General features: G+C 49.7%; 1 protein-coding gene across 1 annotated transcript; it reads left to right on the forward strand.

Annotated features, from left to right (window-relative positions):
* Positions 1-258: 258 nt before the first annotated feature.
* On the forward strand, positions 259-9,249 carry pwwp2b (PWWP domain containing 2B). Its single transcript, XM_068741531.1, has 2 exons — positions 259-431; positions 7,473-9,249. Exons 1-2 carry the CDS (start codon positions 292-294, stop codon positions 9,196-9,198), a joined length of 1,866 nt encoding a protein of 621 aa, XP_068597632.1. The 5' UTR covers positions 259-291; the 3' UTR covers positions 9,199-9,249.
* The last annotated feature ends 11,783 nt before the right edge of the window (positions 9,250-21,032 follow it).

Genomic DNA, 21,032 nt, shown 5'->3' on the forward strand with positions numbered 1-21,032 from the left:
AGCTAACAGAAACACAGCCTCCTGAGGAAGCCCAGCAGGACTCGAGCGGGTTGCCGAGGCAGGAAGGGAAGGCCTCGTCGTCGGAGATGGCTCCTCTCCTGGCGGAGGCAGCGTGATGTCAGCGCTGGCAGACCCGTCTGACTGACTCGGTGGGGCTGATGGCGTCGTTTTATGCCCTGGTGTAGCCTTCTGCTTCAAGAGCAAAGAGGAGACGGATCTTTGGCCGTCGCGACCGTGGCTCCTTTGGCCAGGATCGAGCAACGCCTCACCGGACACTTGAAGCCGGGAAACATGGAGGCTGTGACCGTGGAGCTGCGGGCCGGCTCTCGGGTACCTGTCACTATCGATCAAGTAGTTAACGATACACTGGTGGTGTCGCTGATTTATCGAGAGATGAGCTACACGGGAATATTACTTGACTGCAACAAAAGGTGAGTGATATTTTGTTGTGTTTTTTCGTAGTAATTGTATAAATCAAAACATTACTTGCTAAACTATGCTAACGGGTAATCTACAGTCGACGCTAGCTGCTGGCTCAGGGCCTACATACAAAAGACTCCGGCTTGTGTAGCTTTCACGGTAGCTAGCGGCTAGCGGCTAGCTGCTCCGTGAATGGCGAACTCATTCTCTATAGACCCTTTAATGCGCTGCTCTGATGTTTTATTTAGGATGACAAAACACTATTTATCAAAACCGTGTCCTTGGCTGCATACACTGTGAACGGTCTCTCGGGAATCATGACCCGGTCAGCGGGTTCGGCTGTAGCTTATTGTTAGCCCGATCCAGCATAGCACCACGACAGCGCCTTCAGCCAAAGGCTAGGCCGTGGCCGAGCAGCGGCCTTTCCTGTTCATGATTTGGGACTCAAACGGAATGTACGTTGGCTGTTTGGAAAATCGTCACTTCATCACCACGGACGTTTCGGTCTGCAAACAATGCCAAATGTTAGCACAGCTGCTTCTGTGAAGACTCAGAAGGTCTTCCTCACTGAAGCAGGCCTTTTGCTCCTCAGGTTATTCAGCTTATGAACCGCTTATGGCTATATACGGCCAGAACCTTCCCCACGTTGCACCTTTTGGCTATATACGGCCAGAACCTTCCCCACGTTGCACCTTTTGGCTATATACGGCCAGAACCTTCCCCACGTTGCACCTTTTGGCTATAGACGGCCAGAACCTTCCCCACGTTGCACCTTTTGGCTATATACGGCCAGAACCTTCCCCACGTTGCACCTTTTGGCTATATACGGCCAGAACCTTCCCCACGTTGCACCTTTTGGCTATAGACGGCCAGAACCTTCCCCACGTTGCACCTTTTGGCTATATACGGCCAGAACCTTCCCCACGTTGCACCTTTTGGCTATATACGGCCAGAACCTTCCCCACGTTGCACCTTTTGGCTATAGACGGCCAGAACCTTCCCCACGTTGCACCTTTTGGCTATAGACGGCCAGAACCTTCCCCACGTTGCACCTTTTGGCTATAGACGGCCAGAACCTTCCCCACGTTGCACCTTTTGGCTATAGACGGCCAGAACCTTCCCAACGTTGCACCTTTTGGCTATAGACGGCCAGAACCTTCCCAACGTTGCACCTTTTGGCTATAGACGGCCAGAACCTTCCCAACGTTGCACCTTTTGGCTATAGACGGCCAGAACCTTCCCCACGTTGCACCTTTTGGCTATAGACGGCCAGAACCTACCCCACGTTGCACCTTTTGGCTATAGACGGCCAGAACCTACCCCACGTTGCACCTTTTGGCTATAGACGGCCAGAACCTTCCCAACGTTGCACCTTTTGGCTATAGACGGCCAGAACCTACCCCTCGTTGCACCTTTTGGCTATAGACGGCCAGAACCTACCCCTCGTTGCACCTTTTGGCTATAGACGGCCAGAACCTTCCCCACGTTGCACCTTTTGCTAGTTTTTCCTACGAGAGCTCACACCGTCCTGGAAACTCTCCAGCAGGCCTGTGTTTCGTCTCTTACCACTGACAACCTTTGATTAGTTCCTTCTCAGCTCATGAGAAGACATCCGGCCGTTGTCTTTCCAGGTTGCTTTTTCAAGCACTGTCGAGGCTTATCTTTGAGACATCTCTGCCCGTCTTGGTCGAGCGTACCACCCTGAAGTGGCACGTGCACAGTGTACTCTGTACTGTACTCTTGTACTCTAACGATGCCTCTTATCTGTCTGCTTCAGGGAAACGTGAAAAGGTGCGAGGTTTCAGCGGCACCAAGAGACTATTACTTGGAGGTGCTTGCCAGTTTCCTCACCTGGGAACCTAAATGTACACTAATTAATAATCACACATGGCCTAGAGCCTGAGGAGAGGTTGATGCAAAACAAACTGGAATCTCCTGGCTCCTTCCCCACGTTGTTGAATCCCGGGTGATTCAGGGGCAGGTTTTTGTTGCCAGGTGTTGAGAGGGGATTTCCTGGGCATCCTGTGGTCCCTTTGTCTGGCGCCTCTGACTAAAGGCAGCACTGCCATGCTACCGCTGCCAGCCAGACACCTCTCGGAGACTCTGTGGCCTTATTTTGACTTTTGCTGACACAAGAATATGGGAAGAACAGTAGAAATGACTGAGGTAGTGCTGTTGCTGCCGTAATCCCTCCGGTGTTCAGTCTAAATGCAGTTCAGGTAGAAGCGAGGTGGAAAGCAGGGTGGACATGCGGCAGTTTGATTGCAGCAGCTCAAACTAGAGGACTAAGACAGCATGTAATAGTTTGTAGAAGAATAATTCAAGGAGCCACACATGTCTTCAAATTGGAGAGAATGTTTGGGAGCGCTTTATCATGCGATTAACCTATTAAATGCCAGCCATGTTCAGCAGCCGTGCCCCAGATTGACCCACAGAATATTGTGTCATATGACTCTGTAAACACCAAACCGGTCAAACGGAAGATCAAAGCCTCTTCCTTCATCTGAAACAGAGTATTTCTATAATTTTCTCTCAGAGGTAGATTTGATTTAAAAAAAAACACTGGGAAGGAGGTTTTGATGTTGGAATAATACATTTATTTACAACAAAACCAAACAGTACCACATCAACATTTGACCCTCAGACTGATCATCGTTCTGCTTCCGTAGCCGTGCCGGTCCGCTTCGGTAGCAAGCAACTCCTCCGTTGCGGTTACATGTTGCACGACTTCACAGAGTAAAATTCCTAGTCTGTGAATGTCAATAAATGGATTCTGATTCTCCTGATCCTGATCCTGATTCTGATTCTCCTCTTCATGGCATCCCACATTTTGATTATTAAACGTGTCTTTAGACGTCAATGGCATTGAATGAGTTAAAGATTGAGCTTAGACTCCACACGAGGTTTTGCTGAAATCACCACGACCATGTCGTGTATTTCTGCTTCAGTCCTTCCTCAACGGTCCCATATTCTGAAAAACTCGCGTTTCCCATGTTTCGACACTATTGTGGTGATTTTAGGTCCTTATCAACCCAAAACAGAAATAAACAATTCGGTCAATCCTGCGTAGTTCAGTAATCAACGACGAAAACGGCAGAAATCCTCCTTTGTGTTACGTCACATTGATAAAAACGTGCACAATGTGCGTGCGTCCCCGTGTCTGCGCTCTACTGCAGCATTTACCCTGAAATGAGGGACGCTGTCCTGCAGCATCTGTTTGAGACAGAAATGAGGGACGCTGTCCTGCAGCATTTACCCTGAAATGAGGGACGCTGTCCTGCAGCATTTACCCTGAAATGAGGGACGCTGTCCTGCAGCATTTACCCTGAAATGAGGGACGCTGTCCTGCAGCATCTGTTTGAGACAGAAATGAGGGACGCTGTCCTGCAGCATCTGTTTGAGACAGGAATGAGGGACGCTGTCCTGCAGCATCTGTTTGAGACAGAAATGAGGGACGCTGTCCTGCAGCATCTGTTTGAGACAGGAATGAGGGACGCTGTCCTGCAGCATCTGTTTGAGGCAGGAATGAGGGACGCTGTCCTGCAGCATCTGTTAGAGACAGAAATGAGGGACGCTGTCCTGCAGCATCTGTTTGAGACAGAAATGAGGGACGCTGTCCTGCAGCATCTGTTAGAGACAGAAATGAGGGACGCTGTCCTGCAGCATCTGTTTGAGACAGAAATGAGGGACGCTGTCCTGCAGCATCTGTTGGAGACAGAAATGAGGGACGCTGTCCTGCAGCATCTGTATGAGACAGAAATGAGGGACGCTGTCCTGCAGCATCTGTTTGAGACAGAAATGAGGGACGCTGTCCTGCAGCGTCTGTTGGAGACAGAAATGAGGGACGCTGTCCTGCAGCATCTGTTTGAGACAGAAATGAGGGACGCTGTCCTGCAGCATCTGTTTGAGACAGGAATGAGGGACGCTGTCCTGCAGCATCTGTTTGAGACAGAAATGAGGGACGCTGTCCTGCAGCATCTGTTTGAGACAGGAACGAGGGACGCTGTCCTGCAGCATCTGTTTGAGACAGGAATGAGGGACGCTGTCCTGCAGCATCTGTTTGAGACAGGAATGAGGGACGCTGTCCTGCAGCATCTGTTTGAGACAGAAACGGGGGACGCTGTCCTGCAGCATCTGTTTGAGACAGGAATGAGGGACGCTGTCCTGCAGCATCTGTATGAGACAGACAAGAGGGACGCTGTCCTGCAGCATCTGTCTGAGACAGAAATGAGGGACGCTGTCCTGCAGCATCTGTTTGAGACAGAAATGAGGGACGCTGTCCTGCAGCATCTGTTTGAGACAGACATGAGGGACGCTGTCCTGCAGCATCTGTTTGAGACAGACATGAGGGACGCTGTCCTGCAGCATCTGTTTGAGACAGGAATGAGGGACGCTGTCCTGCAGCATCTGTTTGAGACAGAAATGAGGGACGCTGTCCTGCAGCATCTGTTTGAGACAGGAACGAGGGACGCTGTCCTGCAGCATCTGTTTGAGACAGGAATGAGGGACGCTGTCCTGCAGCATCTGTTTGAGACAGGAATGAGGGACGCTGTCCTGCAGCATCTGTTTGAGACAGAAACGGGGGACGCTGTCCTGCAGCATCTGTTTGAGACAGGAATGAGTGACGCTGTCCTGCAGCATCTGTATGAGACAGACAAGAGGGACGCTGTCCTGCAGCATCTGTCTGAGACAGAAATGAGGGACGCTGTCCTGCAGCATCTGTTTGAGACAGAAATGAGGGACGCTGTCCTGCAGCATGTGTTTGAGACAGACATGAGGGACGCTGTCCTGCAGCATCTGTTTGAGACAGGAATGAGGGACGCTGTCCTGCAGCATCTGTTTGAGACAGAAATGAGGGACGCTGTCCTGCAGCATCTGTTTGAGACAGGAATGAGGGACACTGTCCTGCAGCATCTGTTTGAGACAGGAATGAGGGACACTGTCCTGCAGCATCTGTCTGAGACAGAAATGAGGGACGCTGTCCTGCAGCATCTCTTTGAGACAGGAATGAGGGACACTGTCCTGCAGCATCTGTCTGAGACAGAAATGAGGGACGCTGTCCTGCAGCATCTCTTTGAGACAGAAATGAGGGACGCTGTCCTGCAGCATCTGTTTGAGACAGAAATGAGGGACGCCGTCCTGCAGCATCTGTTTGAGACAGAAACGAGGGACGCTGTCCTGCAGCATCTGTTTGAGACAGGAATGAGGGACGCCGTCCTGCAGCATCTGTTTGAGACAGGAATGAGGGACGCCGTCCTGCAGCATCTGTTTGAGACAGAAATGAGGGACGCTGTCCTGCAGCATCTGTTTGAGACAGAAACGAGGGACGCTGTCCTGCAGCATCTGTTTGAGACAGAAACGAGGGACGCTGTCCTGCAGCATCTGTTTGAGACAGAAACGAGGGACGCTGTCCTGCAGCATCTGTTTGAGACAGAAATGAGGGACGCTGTCCTGCAGCATCTGTTTGAGACAGAAATGAGGGACGCTGTCCTGCAGCATCTGTTTGAGACAGAAATGAGGGACGCTGTCCTGCAGCATCTGCTTGAGACAGAAATGAGGGACGCTGTCCTGCAGCATCTGTTTGAGACAGAAATGAGGGACGCTGTCCTGCAGCATCTGTTTGAGACAGAAATGAGGGACGCTGTCCTGCAGCATCTGTTTGAGACAGAAATGAGGGACGCTGTCCTGCAGCATCTGTTTGAGACAGAAATGAGGGACGCTGTCCTGCAGCATCTGCTTGAGACAGAAATGAGGGACGCTGTCCTGCAGCATCTGTTTGAGACAGAAATGAGGGACGCTGTCCTGCAGCATCTGTTTGAGACAGGAACGAGGGACGCTGTCCTGCAGCATCTGTTTGAGACAGGAACGAGGGACGCTGTCCTGCAGCATCTGTTTGAGACAGGAATGAGGGACGCTGTCCTGCAGCATCTGTTTGAGACAGAAATGAGGGACGCTGTCCTGCAGCATCTGTTTGAGACAGAAATGAGGGACGCTGTCCTGCAGCATCTGTTTGAGACAGGAACGAGGGACGCTGTCCTGCAGCATCTGTTTGAGACAGAAACGAGGGACGCTGTCCTGCAGCATCTGTTTGAGACAGAAACGAGGGACGCTGTCCTGCAGCATCTGTTTGAGACAGAAACGAGGGACGCTGTCCTGCAGCATCTGTGTGAGACAGAAACGAGGGACGCTGTCCTGCAGCATCTGTTTGAGACAGAAACGAGGGACGCTGTCCTGCAGCATCTGTTTGAGACAGAAACGAGGGACGCTGTCCTGCAGCATCTGTTTGAGACAGAAACGAGGAACGCTGTCCTGCAGCATCTGTTTGAGACAGAAATGAGGGACGCTGTCCTGCAGCATCTGCTTGAGACAGAAATGAGGGACGCTGTCCTGCAGCATCTGTTTGAGACAGAAATGAGGGACGCTGTCCTGCAGCATCTGTTTGAGACAGAAATGAGGGACGCTGTCCTGCAGCATCTGTTTGAGACAGAAATGAGGGACGCTGTCCTGCAGCATCTGCTTGAGACAGAAATGAGGGACGCTGTCCTGCAGCATCTGTTTGAGACAGAAATGAGGGACGCTGTCCTGCAGCATCTGTTTGAGACAGAAATGAGGGACGCTGTCCTGCAGCATCTGTTTGAGACAGAAATGAGGGACGCTGTCCTGCAGCATCTGTTTGCTATTTTGACCAAAGACTGGCTCAGATATTTCACACAAATGCCTGAGAACTGCGTAAACTTGTGGAGAACGGGTAGAATATGGGGCCTTTAGGAAAGCAGAATGCTGAAATAGGTTTTCCAGTGGTAGGTCACTCAAAGAGTTTAACTTGCTTTTAGTATTCTTTTAACTTAAAACTGAATCCAAGGGTTTGATGCTTGTTGAAATAAACAAACAGCATTGCTGTCTCATTATTGTGAATTAACAGAAAAGTAAGAAATTCATGCCATATGTAAAACATATATTTCTATTTGCTTGCATGCATTTCAATGAAGCAATGAACAGAAGCTCAAAGTTAATTATTGTTATTTGTGTTTCCATTTTTTTGTCTATCTTAGAAGTGGGCTATTCTGTCTACCGGATTTCACTACAAAACCTGGGGACTGCCTGATATCTAAACCAGCTTGTGAAATTTCTGAAGTTCTGAGTGAGGAACCAGTTTCCAAATCTCCTAACCAGGCTACACAAAGACCAAAGGATGAAAACAGTCTCCCTGAAGGGAGCGTACATACGGCACCTGTTCCCTGCCATGTGCCCACACCAGTGTCTTCTGCACAGTCTTATCCTCCTTATTTTGAAGGAGCCCCCTTCCCTCAGCCCTTATGGGTACGCCACAGCTACAACCAATGGGTACCCCAGCCCCCTCCACGACCAATTAAGAGAAAGAAGAGACGAACTCGAGAGCCTGGGCGCATGACTATGAGTACTATCCGTCTACGACCACGGCAGGTATTATGTGAAAAGTGCAAGAACACACTGAATAGTGATGAGGACAGCAAAGATGGAATGAGCAATAGTAAGATCTCTACTACAAAAGAGAATTCACTACAGGGTGATGCTGGTGACAAGGATATCCCCACTAAGCTATCAAGAAAAGAGGATGTTGTTGCAACCAATCACACTAAAAGACGTGAAAATGGCACCAGTAGCCTTGATGGCAAGCGCCTCCGAAAGGACAAAAAGGGGGAAGATGAAGGGGAGAAGTACCCATTGGGTGACAGTATACCCCACAGTCCTGTCATCAAGATTTCTTACAGTACTCCACAGGGCAAGGGGGAAGTCATGAAGATACCTTCAAGAGTTCATGGTTCAGTCAAGCCATTCTGCCCCAAACAACTGTTGCAGAACGGTGTGGGAGAGGAAGCCAAGACAACGTCTTATTCTGCCAATGTGCAAAGGCACATTCTAAATGCTACACGGTCTGGTCTCACTGTGTCCATTCCCAAACTGAAATTAACCAGACCTTTTACGACCGTGAGTGAGGATTTACCTTGTCCAAAAATTAACTTGAAACCCCCTCAGACGGAGGGAGAGGACAGGGTGGTCGAGTATGAGGCAGAACTTGTCGGGGGTACAAGGAAACAAAGCCCCAAAGTCCCTGTATCCTGTCACCCACAATTAGAAGACTCGGGGGAAGGTAAAAACACTCTGGAGCTGTGGTCAGGGAACTCGGGAGAGGAGGTGGAACGCAGCCACGGTGACCTCACCCTTCTTATCAATTTTCATAAGCGTAAAGCAGATTCCTCCAGCTTGTCGGTCTGCAGCAGCGACAGTTTAGATGAGTCCAAGTCCTCCATCTCTGATGGCACCTCCCCTGAGCTGTGTGACCTGGCCCCAGGCGAAGACCTTTCAGTAACCTCGTCATCTGTACCTTCACGGGAAGACCGGAAAACAGTGCCACCACTGACAGTGCGACTTCACACACGCAGTATGACAAAGTGTGTAACAGAAGAGGGTTATGCCGTTGCAGTGGGTGACATTGTGTGGGGGAAGATCCATGGCTTCCCCTGGTGGCCAGCACGTGTTCTCAACATCATCGGCCCCAATCATAAGGAGGTGACCGGTTGTGAGGCTCAGTGGCCCCAGGCGAAGGTGGCTTGGTTTGGTTCACCCACCACCTCCCAGCTTTCTGTTGCCAAACTTTCACCCTTCAGAGAACTCTTCAGGTCTCGCTTTAACCGCAAGAAGAAAGGGATGTACAGGAGAGCCATACTGGAGGCAGCCAAGGCCGTGGGCCACGTCGGCCCAGAGATTACGTCACTCCTGTCCCACTGTGAAACGTAGGTTAGTTGACGGCAGTTTTATGAACTTGTATTCCATCTACTATTTAAAAATAATATGGACATGCAAAGCATGGCATTATGCGACATCTCCTCTGAATTGGTTGTCTCTCTATCTGAATTTCTTTCTCTCTGTTGAAAGTTTATCTGAACTCAATCAAGCGCAGCTGTTCATGAACAAGGTAATTTAAGTTTTATTCGTGTAATTGAGTCACTCGCATAGATTTCCTTCCTCGTTCTCGGACACTCGCGCTACACAAGCAGCATCTTGATATGTGACACCTGTCCGGTGGAAGACTTGTGTCCCTCAAAATGTCCGGAGTAAGATGACCGTGTAATTCCAGATTTTCTGTATGCATTATAACAAACCACGCTGTATGTTCTTCGATGGCAGTCACTCGAGCATTCTGATTATTTCAGGCTCAAAGGAATTAGTCTATCCTGGAGAAAAAAGAGGAAATAAAAATAACTATATTTTAAATCATGTTTGATGATGATGATGATGAATATATTAGATAGAATGTTAGCGTACAAGTACAGTTAGACAGTAGCATGTATTACAGTACAAGTACAGTCACCCAGTAGCATGTATTACAGTACAAGTACAGTCACCCAGTAGCATGTATTACAGTACAAGTACAGTCACCCAGTAGCATGTATTACAGTACAAGTACAGTCACACATCCTGGTGTAACTTGCGTCATTTCTCCTGAAATAGACCCCTTCATGAATTTCCTCGTGCATTACTGTGCAGAGAGTCCTCTACAAACACTTAAGAGTTAAATATTGTCTTAGACTGTTGCAGCGGGCAGCCCCTAACCCTCACCGTAACCCTGACCCTGACCCTGACCCTTGACACTTCGTGCTCGGTAGCCAGGGAGAAGCGTTCGCTTATTGTCTTCTTTATTTTCTGTCTCCTGTTTAGCGGCTGAAGACCGACTAGAGGACTGTTCGTTCGTAACGCTCAAATTCTTTCAACACCCAGGAGGGATGTGAGGTTACCGTGGCTATAATTTATGTAACCCCCCCCCCCCCCCACGCACACACACACACACGCACGATGTGGCCACTTTACTGGAGTGTCGAGGACAATAAGGGAGCAGAACAGGCGTCTCATGGTCTGCTGTGAACGGAACCATCACTCCTGTTTTATTTTCTAGATTCAATCATATGTTAATGAAGCCAAATAATTACATTACAAGACCCAAACGTATTTATAATCTGTAACTGAATATTATTATTCACCGACTACAGTCTGCTGCTTCCTGGCACGCCGAGGTCCAAATCGAGGTCCCCGTTTCATAGTCTTACCCTCAATCCTTGTTCTTTTGAAGATGTGAACGGTAGCAACGACTCCCCTAGTGGCCAGCGGTATATCCTCCAAGCCTTTTGTATTATGCTGAACTCTTTCCTTCTCCAGATTGATGTCGTGTTTCATTTCATTTCATTTTTAATTGTACATGTGTCTTTCTCCCGCCCAACACTATTTTACCCGAGAACCATTTTGTCATTTAAATTATTTAAAGCATCACGTTAAGAGAAAACAAGCCGCACTTTATCTGTACCTTGGTGGCCTGCTGTACGCTCACTGTCTGGAACGTCTCAGGATGCAGCCCCGGTGAGCAGCAGGACGGCTCAGAAGTCTTTGTCTCCGTCTGTCTCTGGCTGTCTCTGGCTCTCTCTGACTGTCTCTGACTGTCTCTGTCTGTCTCTGACTGTCTCTGTCTGTCTCTGACTGTCTCTGGCTGTCTCTGGCTGTCTCTGGCTGTCCCTGGCTCTCTCTGGCTCTCTCTGGCTGTCTCTGACTGTCTCTGACTGTCTCTGTGTCTCTGTCTGTCTCTGGCTGTCTCTGGCTGTCTCTGACTGTCTCTGGCTGTCTCTGGCTCTCTCTGGCTGTCTCTGGCTGTCTCTGGCTCTCTCTGGCTGTCTCTGGCTGTCTCTGGCTCTCTCTGGCTGTCTCTGGCTGTCTCTGGCTCTCTCTGGCTGTCTCTGGCTGTCTCTGGCTGTCTCTGGCTGTCTCTGGCTGTCTCTGGCTCTCTCTGGCTGTCTCTGACTGTCCCTGGCTGTCTCTGACTGTCTCTGGCTGTCTCTGGCTCTCTCTGGCTGTCCCTGGCTCTCTCTGGCTCTCTCTGGCTGTCTCTGACTGTCTCTGACTGTCTCTGTGTCTCTGTCTGTCTCTGGCTGTCTCTGGCTGTCTCTGACTGTCTCTGGCTGTCTCTGGCTCTCTCTGGCTGTCTCTGGCTGTCTCTGGCTCTCTCTGGCTGTCTCTGGCTGTCTCTGGCTCTCTCTGGCTGTCTCTGGCTGTCTCTGGCTCTCTCTGGCTGTCTCTGGCTGTCTCTGGCTGTCTCTGGCCTCTGAGATTATTTTGGTTTAGTTTGTTCTTTTGAGACTGCAAACATGCGTCGTTTTAAATACTATGTTCTCGCTGTTTCAGCTTCCCTGCTACACTATACGAATCTGTGTTTCACATTGTTACGGTTGAATAAATGTGTCAAAGGGTCCTATGCATTATCAGCTGAAGCTTTATGACTTACCTACGAGAGATACGGCCTGTTGTTACAGCCTGCTGGAATACTGTGAATTCAACTGCTGTGTGCTGAAACACAACCGGCTACTACTTGGAAGCTGCAGTCGTGAGCTTTGTCTGCACAGATGATCCACTAGTCCCTCAAGGAAGACCATTGTTTGGACTGAACTGAACAATGCGGTTTCACGCTGGTCCGGTTTGTCAGATGAATTCATCTGCCGGTGGGCGTTTAACTCCATAGCTGTATACCACGTAGCAGTTGTGTCTAGTATGAGCTACTACAAATACCTAGCGCAGTGCTTTGTGAAAACCCAACACGGCGACGACCATTTACTCGCTGGTTGATCTCGTCCTCGTCCCTGAAGGTCAGAGGCTGCTGGACTTCATGCCATTGCCCCATTTGAAGACGTTTCTGCTTCTTTTAGGTAGCGGCTAATTGGCACGAGCTGCTTTTTCAATCTATTAGTTGTTGAGACAGACATTGCATCATCAAAAAAGTCACAGGCTCATCTTGTCCTGCCGCCTCTGCTGTTTCAGTCCCAACCCCCCCTGACTTACAGATGGAACAAAGGTAGTCGTTCCTTGGTAGTGTTTATACAGAGCAGTGCAACGCGATCAAAGACCTGACGTTCAAGAGAGGTGCTATTGAGTCATCTGCTGACCCGTGGACTCGGTGGTCCAAGTCACGCACAGCCGGTTTGTATTTAAACCAGAAGTGGTCCCGCCTTCCTCCCTGGAAATGCACGTTTCAACTTGAGGATGAGAACTAGTTCAGCGCCGTGTGTTCGTTAGGGGAGGACTCGATGCACGCCGTCCATCTTGATCGACTCTGGCTTGACTCTTAGCTCGGGAGTCCAACTCGTTTCCAGACAGCCTTGCGAGGAGTGAGGGGAAGATTTCAAATGTTTGCCCGAGGGGGGCAGTGGTCAGCAGGAAGTTCAACACATCAGAAACATCTACTGTCGTGCCCTTTTGGCAGGTCTCGTTATTCTTTTTTATTTTTTTTTACATGTACTGTAGATGAAATAAATTCTAAAGCAATACGTGTGCTGTCGTGAATTGAATTGATTGCTGCAATGATCACTGATGCCTTGCTATATATAGCAAGTATAATGATGAATATATTTATTAGATGGGATGTTAGCGTACGAGTACAGTCACACAGTAGCATGTATTACAGTACAAGTACAGTAAACAGTAGCATGTATTACAGTACAAGTACAGTCACACAGTAGCATGTATTACAGTACAAGTACAGTCACACAGTAGCATGTATTACAGTACAAGTACAGTAAACAGTAGCATGTATTACAGTACAAGTACAGTAAACAGTAGCATGTATTACAGTACAAGTACAGTCACACAGTAGCATGTATTACAGTACAGGTACAGTCACACAGTAGCATGTATTACAGTACAAGTACAGTCACACAGTAGCATGTATTACAGTACAAGTACAGTCAAACAGTAGCATGTATTACAGTACAAGTACAGTCACACAGTAGCATGTATTACAGTACAAATACAGTCACACAGTAGCATGTATTACAGTACAAGTACAGTCAAACAGTAGCATGTATTACAGTACAAGTACAGTCACACAGTAGCATGTATTACAGTACAAATACAGTCACACAGTAGCATGTATTACAGTACAAGTACAGTCAAACAGTAGCATGTATTACAGTACAAATACAGTCACACAGTAGCATGTATTACAGTACAAGTACAGTCACACAGTAGCATGTATTACAGTACAAGTACAGTCACACAGTAGCATGTATTACAGTACAAGTACAGTCAAACATCCTGTCTCAGAGGAGCATTTCTTGCGGTCTTGTTTCCGTTGAAAGTCCTTCGTACGTAAATCATCCACATTTAACAATGGGCTGGTGACTGGAGAGGGGCCAGTCTGCCTCCGGAGCACTGCCGAGGTGCCCTTGAGCAAGGCACCGTCCCCGCAAACGGCTCCAGGTGCGCCTTCGCCCTGCTCCCTCTCCGTGTGCTGGGGCCCCTTGATGCACGTGTTAGCGTGTGGTTGTTTCAAGGGGCCCGTTGTTCTGGGGTGAAAGTTCAATTTCATTGTGTGTGTCAGCAGATGATTAATAAAAAAAAAAGCATTTCATTTCATTTCAAGATAAAACCGATATTCAATAACTCAATTGATGCAAAATAACATTAGAAAAATAAAATGGTTTTACACCGCCGATGCAAAATGACAATGAATGACAATAGATTACATAAATTACAATAAATTACAAAGACACTTAATATGTGCAATGTTGGTGGACAAAAAAAATAGGGGGGGGGGGGGGGGTTGATCCGGAGAGAGTCGTGATGACTATCTCAATTTCTGTCCCCCTAAAAGGTGAATTTGTAGGGCCGGTTTATTTATTTAAAGGGAATTGCACCAATTTTACACATGACTTAAATACCCACTGTAATTCTACCCCAGTTTAGCAAGTTAACTTGGATCAAAATGATACTAAACACAGCAGTTACAGTCTAACTGTAGTCTGCTGCTGGTCGCAGCGTGCGCATGCACATGCACATGCGCATGCGCATGCACCCAGGCAATGTGAAGTGACTTGCCTCAGGACACAATGACAGTGTACGCATGTGCCTGAGCCAGGAATCGAACCGCCACCCTCTCGATCATAGGACGACCCTCTCTCTCTTTTTTTTAAAATCTTTTATCAAAATTTCATATTATTTACAATTGTACAATATATACATTGATAAAAGCTTGTGTCAGCAGTCCATACGTGCGTACTCATGCGTACTCATGCGTACTCCAAACCGGCACCGAAATCATAAAACCATAAACACAGCAGAACATAAGGGTGAGTAGGCACGAGGCCTCTCACCAAATCATAAACACATAAACTCAGGAAACATAAGGGTGAGTAGGCACGAGGCCTCTCACCAAATCAAAACAAATAAATAAAACCGAACATCAGTAAGTCAGTCAAAATTAAATTTCAGTGCATCACCGTGCCTTTGAACCAAAGTGCTCCCCTCAATAAACCCCTGCAGAAAGTCTTCGTGATCAATGTTTTTATGAAGTGTCGTTATTGTCCTCCTCACCGTGTTCCTGAATAACCTCCAGACGTTCGTTACTTTATTGTCATAGTGGGCCAGATTCCTCCTGAATTTTACCGCATACCTCGCATGGCTCAGGACCAGGTTTAACAGATTGATGTTCTCCCCCTTCTTCTTCCCAGTCACTCCAAACAGCCACAACGCCTTCCACTCCATCTCCACCACATACCGTCCTCTCCAGCATCTGTCAATCATCTCCCTCATCCTGAAGCTCTCTACATTCAACAAACTCACGCATACACGTTTCTACCCTCACGCTACACACATCACATTCTTTCTTCACATTCGCATCAAACCTACTAATTATTAAATTATTGAACACCCTATTGTGACGTAACAGAAAATCAGAATCCTCACATTCATGGCTGTTCCATTTCACCCTCAGGTTCTTCCATATCGTTTCCACTCTCACTTCGTTCACTACTCTCACCCACACTCTCTCCGCAGCCGGTCTCCTCACCTCATTGGCCCTCAAGCATTTATACACCAGCCTCACCCTCCGTTCACCCTCACCCACATACATCTCGATCTCTTCTTCTTCACACGCTCCGGCCTCCTCCTCAATCATTCTCACCCATTCGCACGGCATTCCACTCTTCATTCTCTCCATCACTCCTTCCGCCGTGCCCCGCCAAATCTCTCCCTCCCTTTCCCTCACCTCATCCACTATCACCTGTGCCCTCATGAACCCCGGTACATGTTCATAGACTATATCCCTGATCTTCCTAAACCCCGCCTTCCACATGACCCTGTTGTACATTGTGTTCCCCTCGTGTGTTATTTGTGGGTTAAAGAACAGTGGTTGCTCCCACACCTGCTTCACGTTCGCACACTCATACTTCACATGCTTCACAAACTCTCCCCATGCCGCCAGTACTTCCTTATAAAACTCGCTCACTCCGTTCATTCTTGCCTTCTTCAGTGCCATGTACACTCCACTCTCCCCGCACCCCCCACATTTATTTATCGCCTCCCTCAAAAAAACCTTCCACCCATGGTCCCTACTCTTATCCAAATATCTAATCACCGTTTTAACTCTGAGTGCCTTCACCTTATCCCGTAAATTAATCAGCTTCAATCCCCCGTCCACATACTCGTTTTCCAGTACCCCCCTAGCTATCCTGACTCCCTTCCCTCCCCACAGAAAATCCTTAACCAGCTCATCCACATCTCGCATCACCCTCTCCGGCACATCCAACACAGCCATCGCATACACAAGCTTACTCATCACCAACGCATTCACCACAACCACTTTCCCCCTCAGCTTCAACCCCCTCCTCTTCCAGAACCCCAACGACTTCCTGATGCTGTTGACGATCCCTTCGTACTGCATGTCTCTCCCTTCTCTAGCCGCTATCCCTAAGTTGACTCCTAACACCCTAAAATAATCCTTCCTCTCTTTCAGCCCTATGTCCACCCTCCCTATCCTGTCTGCCCCTACATACATTATTTCTGACTTTTCTACGTTGACCCTGGCTCCTGACACCCTGCCATACATTTCTACACCCTCTCAGCCACTGCGCCACCATCGCCCCGACCGATACCAAGCGAGTGTCCTGATACTAGAGTTTAGCCACAGCACCATCAGACACATCTCAAGTCCACCTCCTCGGCCGGCGTCTCCAGAAATTACCATAATTTAACATAACTGGGAGGCGTGGCTTCATTTAAACTGAAATAATCTCCAGGACCAGCCAGGTTTCAGTCAAACAGAAAATATCTACATGCTGATCTGAGATCAGATCATTTATTAAAAATGCCTTCGATGCCAAAGAGCGAATATTCAAAAGTCCACATTTAATGGTTTTACTATTATTAATTTCTGTGGCAGCAGTTTTTATTTTTATAAGGTTTCCAGGAGTAACACGTCTCCTGTACAATTTAACAACCTTAGGGGGTCGGGGAACAGACACCATCTCTATGGGGTTCTGGGTGGGGTTCTGGGTGGGGTTCTGGGTGGGTGACTGATCCAGAGGACGCTCAGAGATGGGTGTAGGACTACATCTCTGTCTCCTGGTCCTGACTCTGGACTACATCTCTGACTCCTGGTCCTGACTCTGGACTACGTCTCTGACTCCTGGTCCTGACTCTGGACTACGTCTCTGTCTCCTGGTCCTGACTCTGGACTACGTCTCTGTCTCCTGGTCCTGACTCTGGACTACGTCTCTGTCTCCTGGTCCTGACTCTGGACTACGTCTCTGTCTCCTGGTCCTGACTCTAGACTACGTCTCTGACTCTGGACTACGTCTCTGTCTCCTGGTCCTGACTCTGGACTACATCTCTGACTCCTGGTCCTGACTCTGGACTATGTCTCTGACTCCTGGTCCTGACTCTGGACTACGTCTCTGACTCCTGGTCCTGACTCTGGACTACGTCTCTGTCTCCTGGTCCTGACTCTGGACTACGTCTCTGTCTCCTGGTCCTGACTCTGGACTACGTCTCTGTCTCCTGGTCCTGACTCTAGACTACGTCTCTGACTCTGGACTACGTCTCTGTCTCCTGGTCCTGACTCTGGACTACGTCTGTCTCCTGGTCCTGACTCTGGACTACGTCTGTCTCCTGGTCCTGACTCTGGACTACGTCTCTGTCTCCTGGTCCCGACTCTGGACTACGTCTGTCTCCTGGTCCCGACTCTGGACTACATCTCTGACTCCTGGTCCTGACTGGACTACGTCTATGTCTCCTGGTCCTGACTCTGGACTACGTCTATGTCTCCTTGTCCTGACTCTGGACTACGTCTCTGTCTCCTGGTCCCGACTCTGGACTACGTCTCTGTCTCCTGGTCCCGACTCTGGACTATGTCTGTCTCCTGGTCCTGACTCTGGACTATGTCTGTCTCCCGGTCCTGACTCTGGACTATGTCTGTCTCCTGGCCCTGACTCTGGACTATGTCTCTGTCTCCTGGTCCTGACTCTGGACTACGTCTCTGTCTCCTGGTCCTGACTCTGGACTATGTCTGTCTCCCGGTCCTGACTCTGGACTATGTCTGTCTCCTGGCCCTGACTCTGGACTATGTCTCTGTCTCCTGGTCCTGACTCTGGACTACGTCTCTGTCTCCTGGTCCTGACTCTGGACTACGTCTGTCTCCTGGTCCTGACTCTGGACTACGTCTCTGTCTCCTGGTCCTGACTCTGGACTACGTCTCTGTCTCCTGGTCCTGACTCTGGACTACGTCTCTGTCTCCTGGTCCTGACTCTAGACTACGTCTCTGACTCTGGACTACGTCTCTGTCTCCTGGTCCTGACTCTGGACTACATCTCTGACTCCTGGTCCTGACTCTGGACTATGTCTCTGACTCCTGGTCCTGACTCTGGACTACGTCTCTGACTCCTGGTCCTGACTCTGGACTACGTCTCTGTCTCCTGGTCCTGACTCTGGACTACGTCTCTGTCTCCTGGTCCTGACTCTGGACTACGTCTCTGTCTCCTGGTCCTGACTCTGGACTACGTCTGTCTCCTGGTCCTGACTCTGGACTACGTCTGTCTCCTGGTCCTGACTCTGGACTACGTCTCTGTCTCCTGGTCCCGACTCTGGACTACGTCTGTCTCCTGGTCCCGACTCTGGACTACATCTCTGACTCCTGGTCCTGACTGGACTACGTCTATGTCTCCTGGTCCTGACTCTGGACTACGTCTATGTCTCCTTGTCCTGACTCTGGACTACGTCTCTGTCTCCTGGTCCCGACTCTGGACTACGTCTCTGTCTCCTGGTCCCGACTCTGGACTATGTCTGTCTCCTGGTCCTGACTCTGGACTACACCTCTGTCTCCTGGTCCTGACTCTGGACTACATCTCTGTCTCCTGGTCCTGACTCTGGACTACGTCTGTCTCCTGGTCCTGACTCTGGACCACGTCTATGTCTCCTGGTCCTGACTCTAGACTACGTCTCTGACTCTGGACTACGTCTCTGTCTCCTGGTCCTGACTCTGGACTACATCTCTGACTCCTGGTCCTGACTCTGGACTACATCTCTGTCTCCTGGTCCTGACTCAGGACTACGTCTGTCTCCTGGTCCTGACTCTGGACTACGTCTCTGTCTCCCGACCCCAACTCTGGACTACATCTCTGTCTCCTGGTCCTGACTCTGGACTACACCTCTGTCTCCTGGTCCTGACTCTGGACTACATCTCTGTCTCCTGGTCCTGACTCTGGACTACGTCTGTCTCCTGGTCCTGACTCTGGACCACGTCTATGTCTCCTGGTCCTGACTCTGGACTACATCTCTGTCTTCTGGTCCTGACTCTGGACTACATCTCTGTCTCCTGGTCCTGACTCTGGACTACGTCTGTCTCCTGGTCCTGACTCTGGACCACGTCTATGTCTCCTGGTCCTGACTCTGGACTACATCTCTGTCTCCTGGTCCTGACTCTGGACTACATCTCTGTCTCCTGGTCCTGACTCAGGACTACGTCTGTCTCCTGGTCCTGACTCTGGACTACGTCTCTGTCTCCCGACCCCGACTCTGGACTACGTCTCTGTCTCCTGGTCCTGACTCTGGACTACACCTCTGTCTCCTGGTCCTGACTCTGGACTACATCTCTGTCTCCTGGTCCTGACTCTGGACTACGTCTGTCTCCTGGTCCTGACTCTGGACCACGTCTATGTCTCCTGGTCCTGACTCTGGACTACATCTCTGTCTTCTGGTCCTGACTCTGGACTACATCTCTGTCTCCTGGTCCTGACTCTGGACTACGTCTCTGTCTCCTGGTCCTGACTCTGGACTATGTCTGTCTCCCGGTCCTGACTCTGGACTATGTCTGTCTCCTGGCCCTGACTCTGGACTATGTCTCTGTCTCCTGGTCCTGACTCTGGACTACGTCTCTGTCTCCTGGTCCTGACTCTGGACTACGTCTGTCTCCTGGTCCTGACTCTGGACTACGTCTCTGTCTCCTGGTCCTGACTCTGGACTACGTCTCTGTCTCCTGGTCCTGACTCTGGACTACGTCTCTGTCTCCTGGTCCTGACTCTAGACTACGTCTCTGACTCTGGACTACGTCTCTGTCTCCTGGTCCTGACTCTGGACTACATCTCTGACTCCTGGTCCTGACTCTGGACTATGTCTCTGACTCCTGGTCCTGACTCTGGACTACGTCTCTGACTCCTGGTCCTGACTCTGGACTACGTCTCTGTCTCCTGGTCCTGACTCTGGACTACGTCTCTGTCTCCTGGTCCTGACTCTGGACTACGTCTCTGTCTCCTGGTCCTGACTCTAGACTACGTCTCTGACTCTGGACTACGTCTCTGTCTCCTGGTCCTGACTCTGGACTACGTCTGTCTCCTGGTCCTGACTCTGGACTACGTCTGTCTCCTGGTCCTGACTCTGGACTACGTCTCTGTCTCCTGGTCCCGACTCTGGACTACGTCTCTGTCTCCTGGTCCCGACTCTGGACTATGTCTGTCTCCTGGTCCTGACTCTGGACTACACCTCTGTCTCCTGGTCCTGACTCTGGACTACATCTCTGTCTCCTGGTCCTGACTCTGGACTACGTCTGTCTCCTGGTCCTGACTCTGGACCACGTCTATGTCTCCTGGTCCTGACTCTAGACTACGTCTCTGACTCTGGACTACGTCTCTGTCTCCTGGTCCTGACTCTGGACTACATCTCTGACTCCTGGTCCTGACTCTGGACTACATCTCTGTCTCCTGGTCCTGACTCAGGACTACGTCTGTCTCCTGGTCCTGACTCTGGACTACGTCTCTGTCTCCCGACCCCAACTCTGGACTACATCTCTGTCTCCTGGTCCTGACTCTGGACTACACCTCTGTCTCCTGGTCCTGACTCTGGACTACATCTCTGTCTCCTGGTCCTGACTCTGGACTACGTCTGTCTCCTGGTCCTGACTCTGGACCACGTCTATGTCTCCTGGTCCTGACTCTGGACTACATCTCTGTCTTCTGGTCCTGACTCTGGACTACATCTCTGTCTCCTGGTCCTGACTCTGGACTACGTCTGTCTCCTGGTCCTGACTCTGGACCACGTCTATGTCTCCTGGTCCTGACTCTGGACTACATCTCTGTCTCCTGGTCCTGACTCTGGACTACATCTCTGTCTCCTGGTCCTGACTCAGGACTACGTCTGTCTCCTGGTCCTGACTCTGGACTACGTCTCTGTCTCCCGACCCCGACTCTGGACTACGTCTCTGTCTCCTGGTCCTGACTCTGGACTACACCTCTGTCTCCTGGTCCTGACTCTGGACTACATCTCTGTCT

This window comes from Brachionichthys hirsutus, chromosome 7 (assembly GCF_040956055.1).
Source record: "Brachionichthys hirsutus isolate HB-005 chromosome 7, CSIRO-AGI_Bhir_v1, whole genome shotgun sequence".
NCBI lineage: Eukaryota > Metazoa > Chordata > Actinopteri > Lophiiformes > Brachionichthyidae > Brachionichthys > Brachionichthys hirsutus.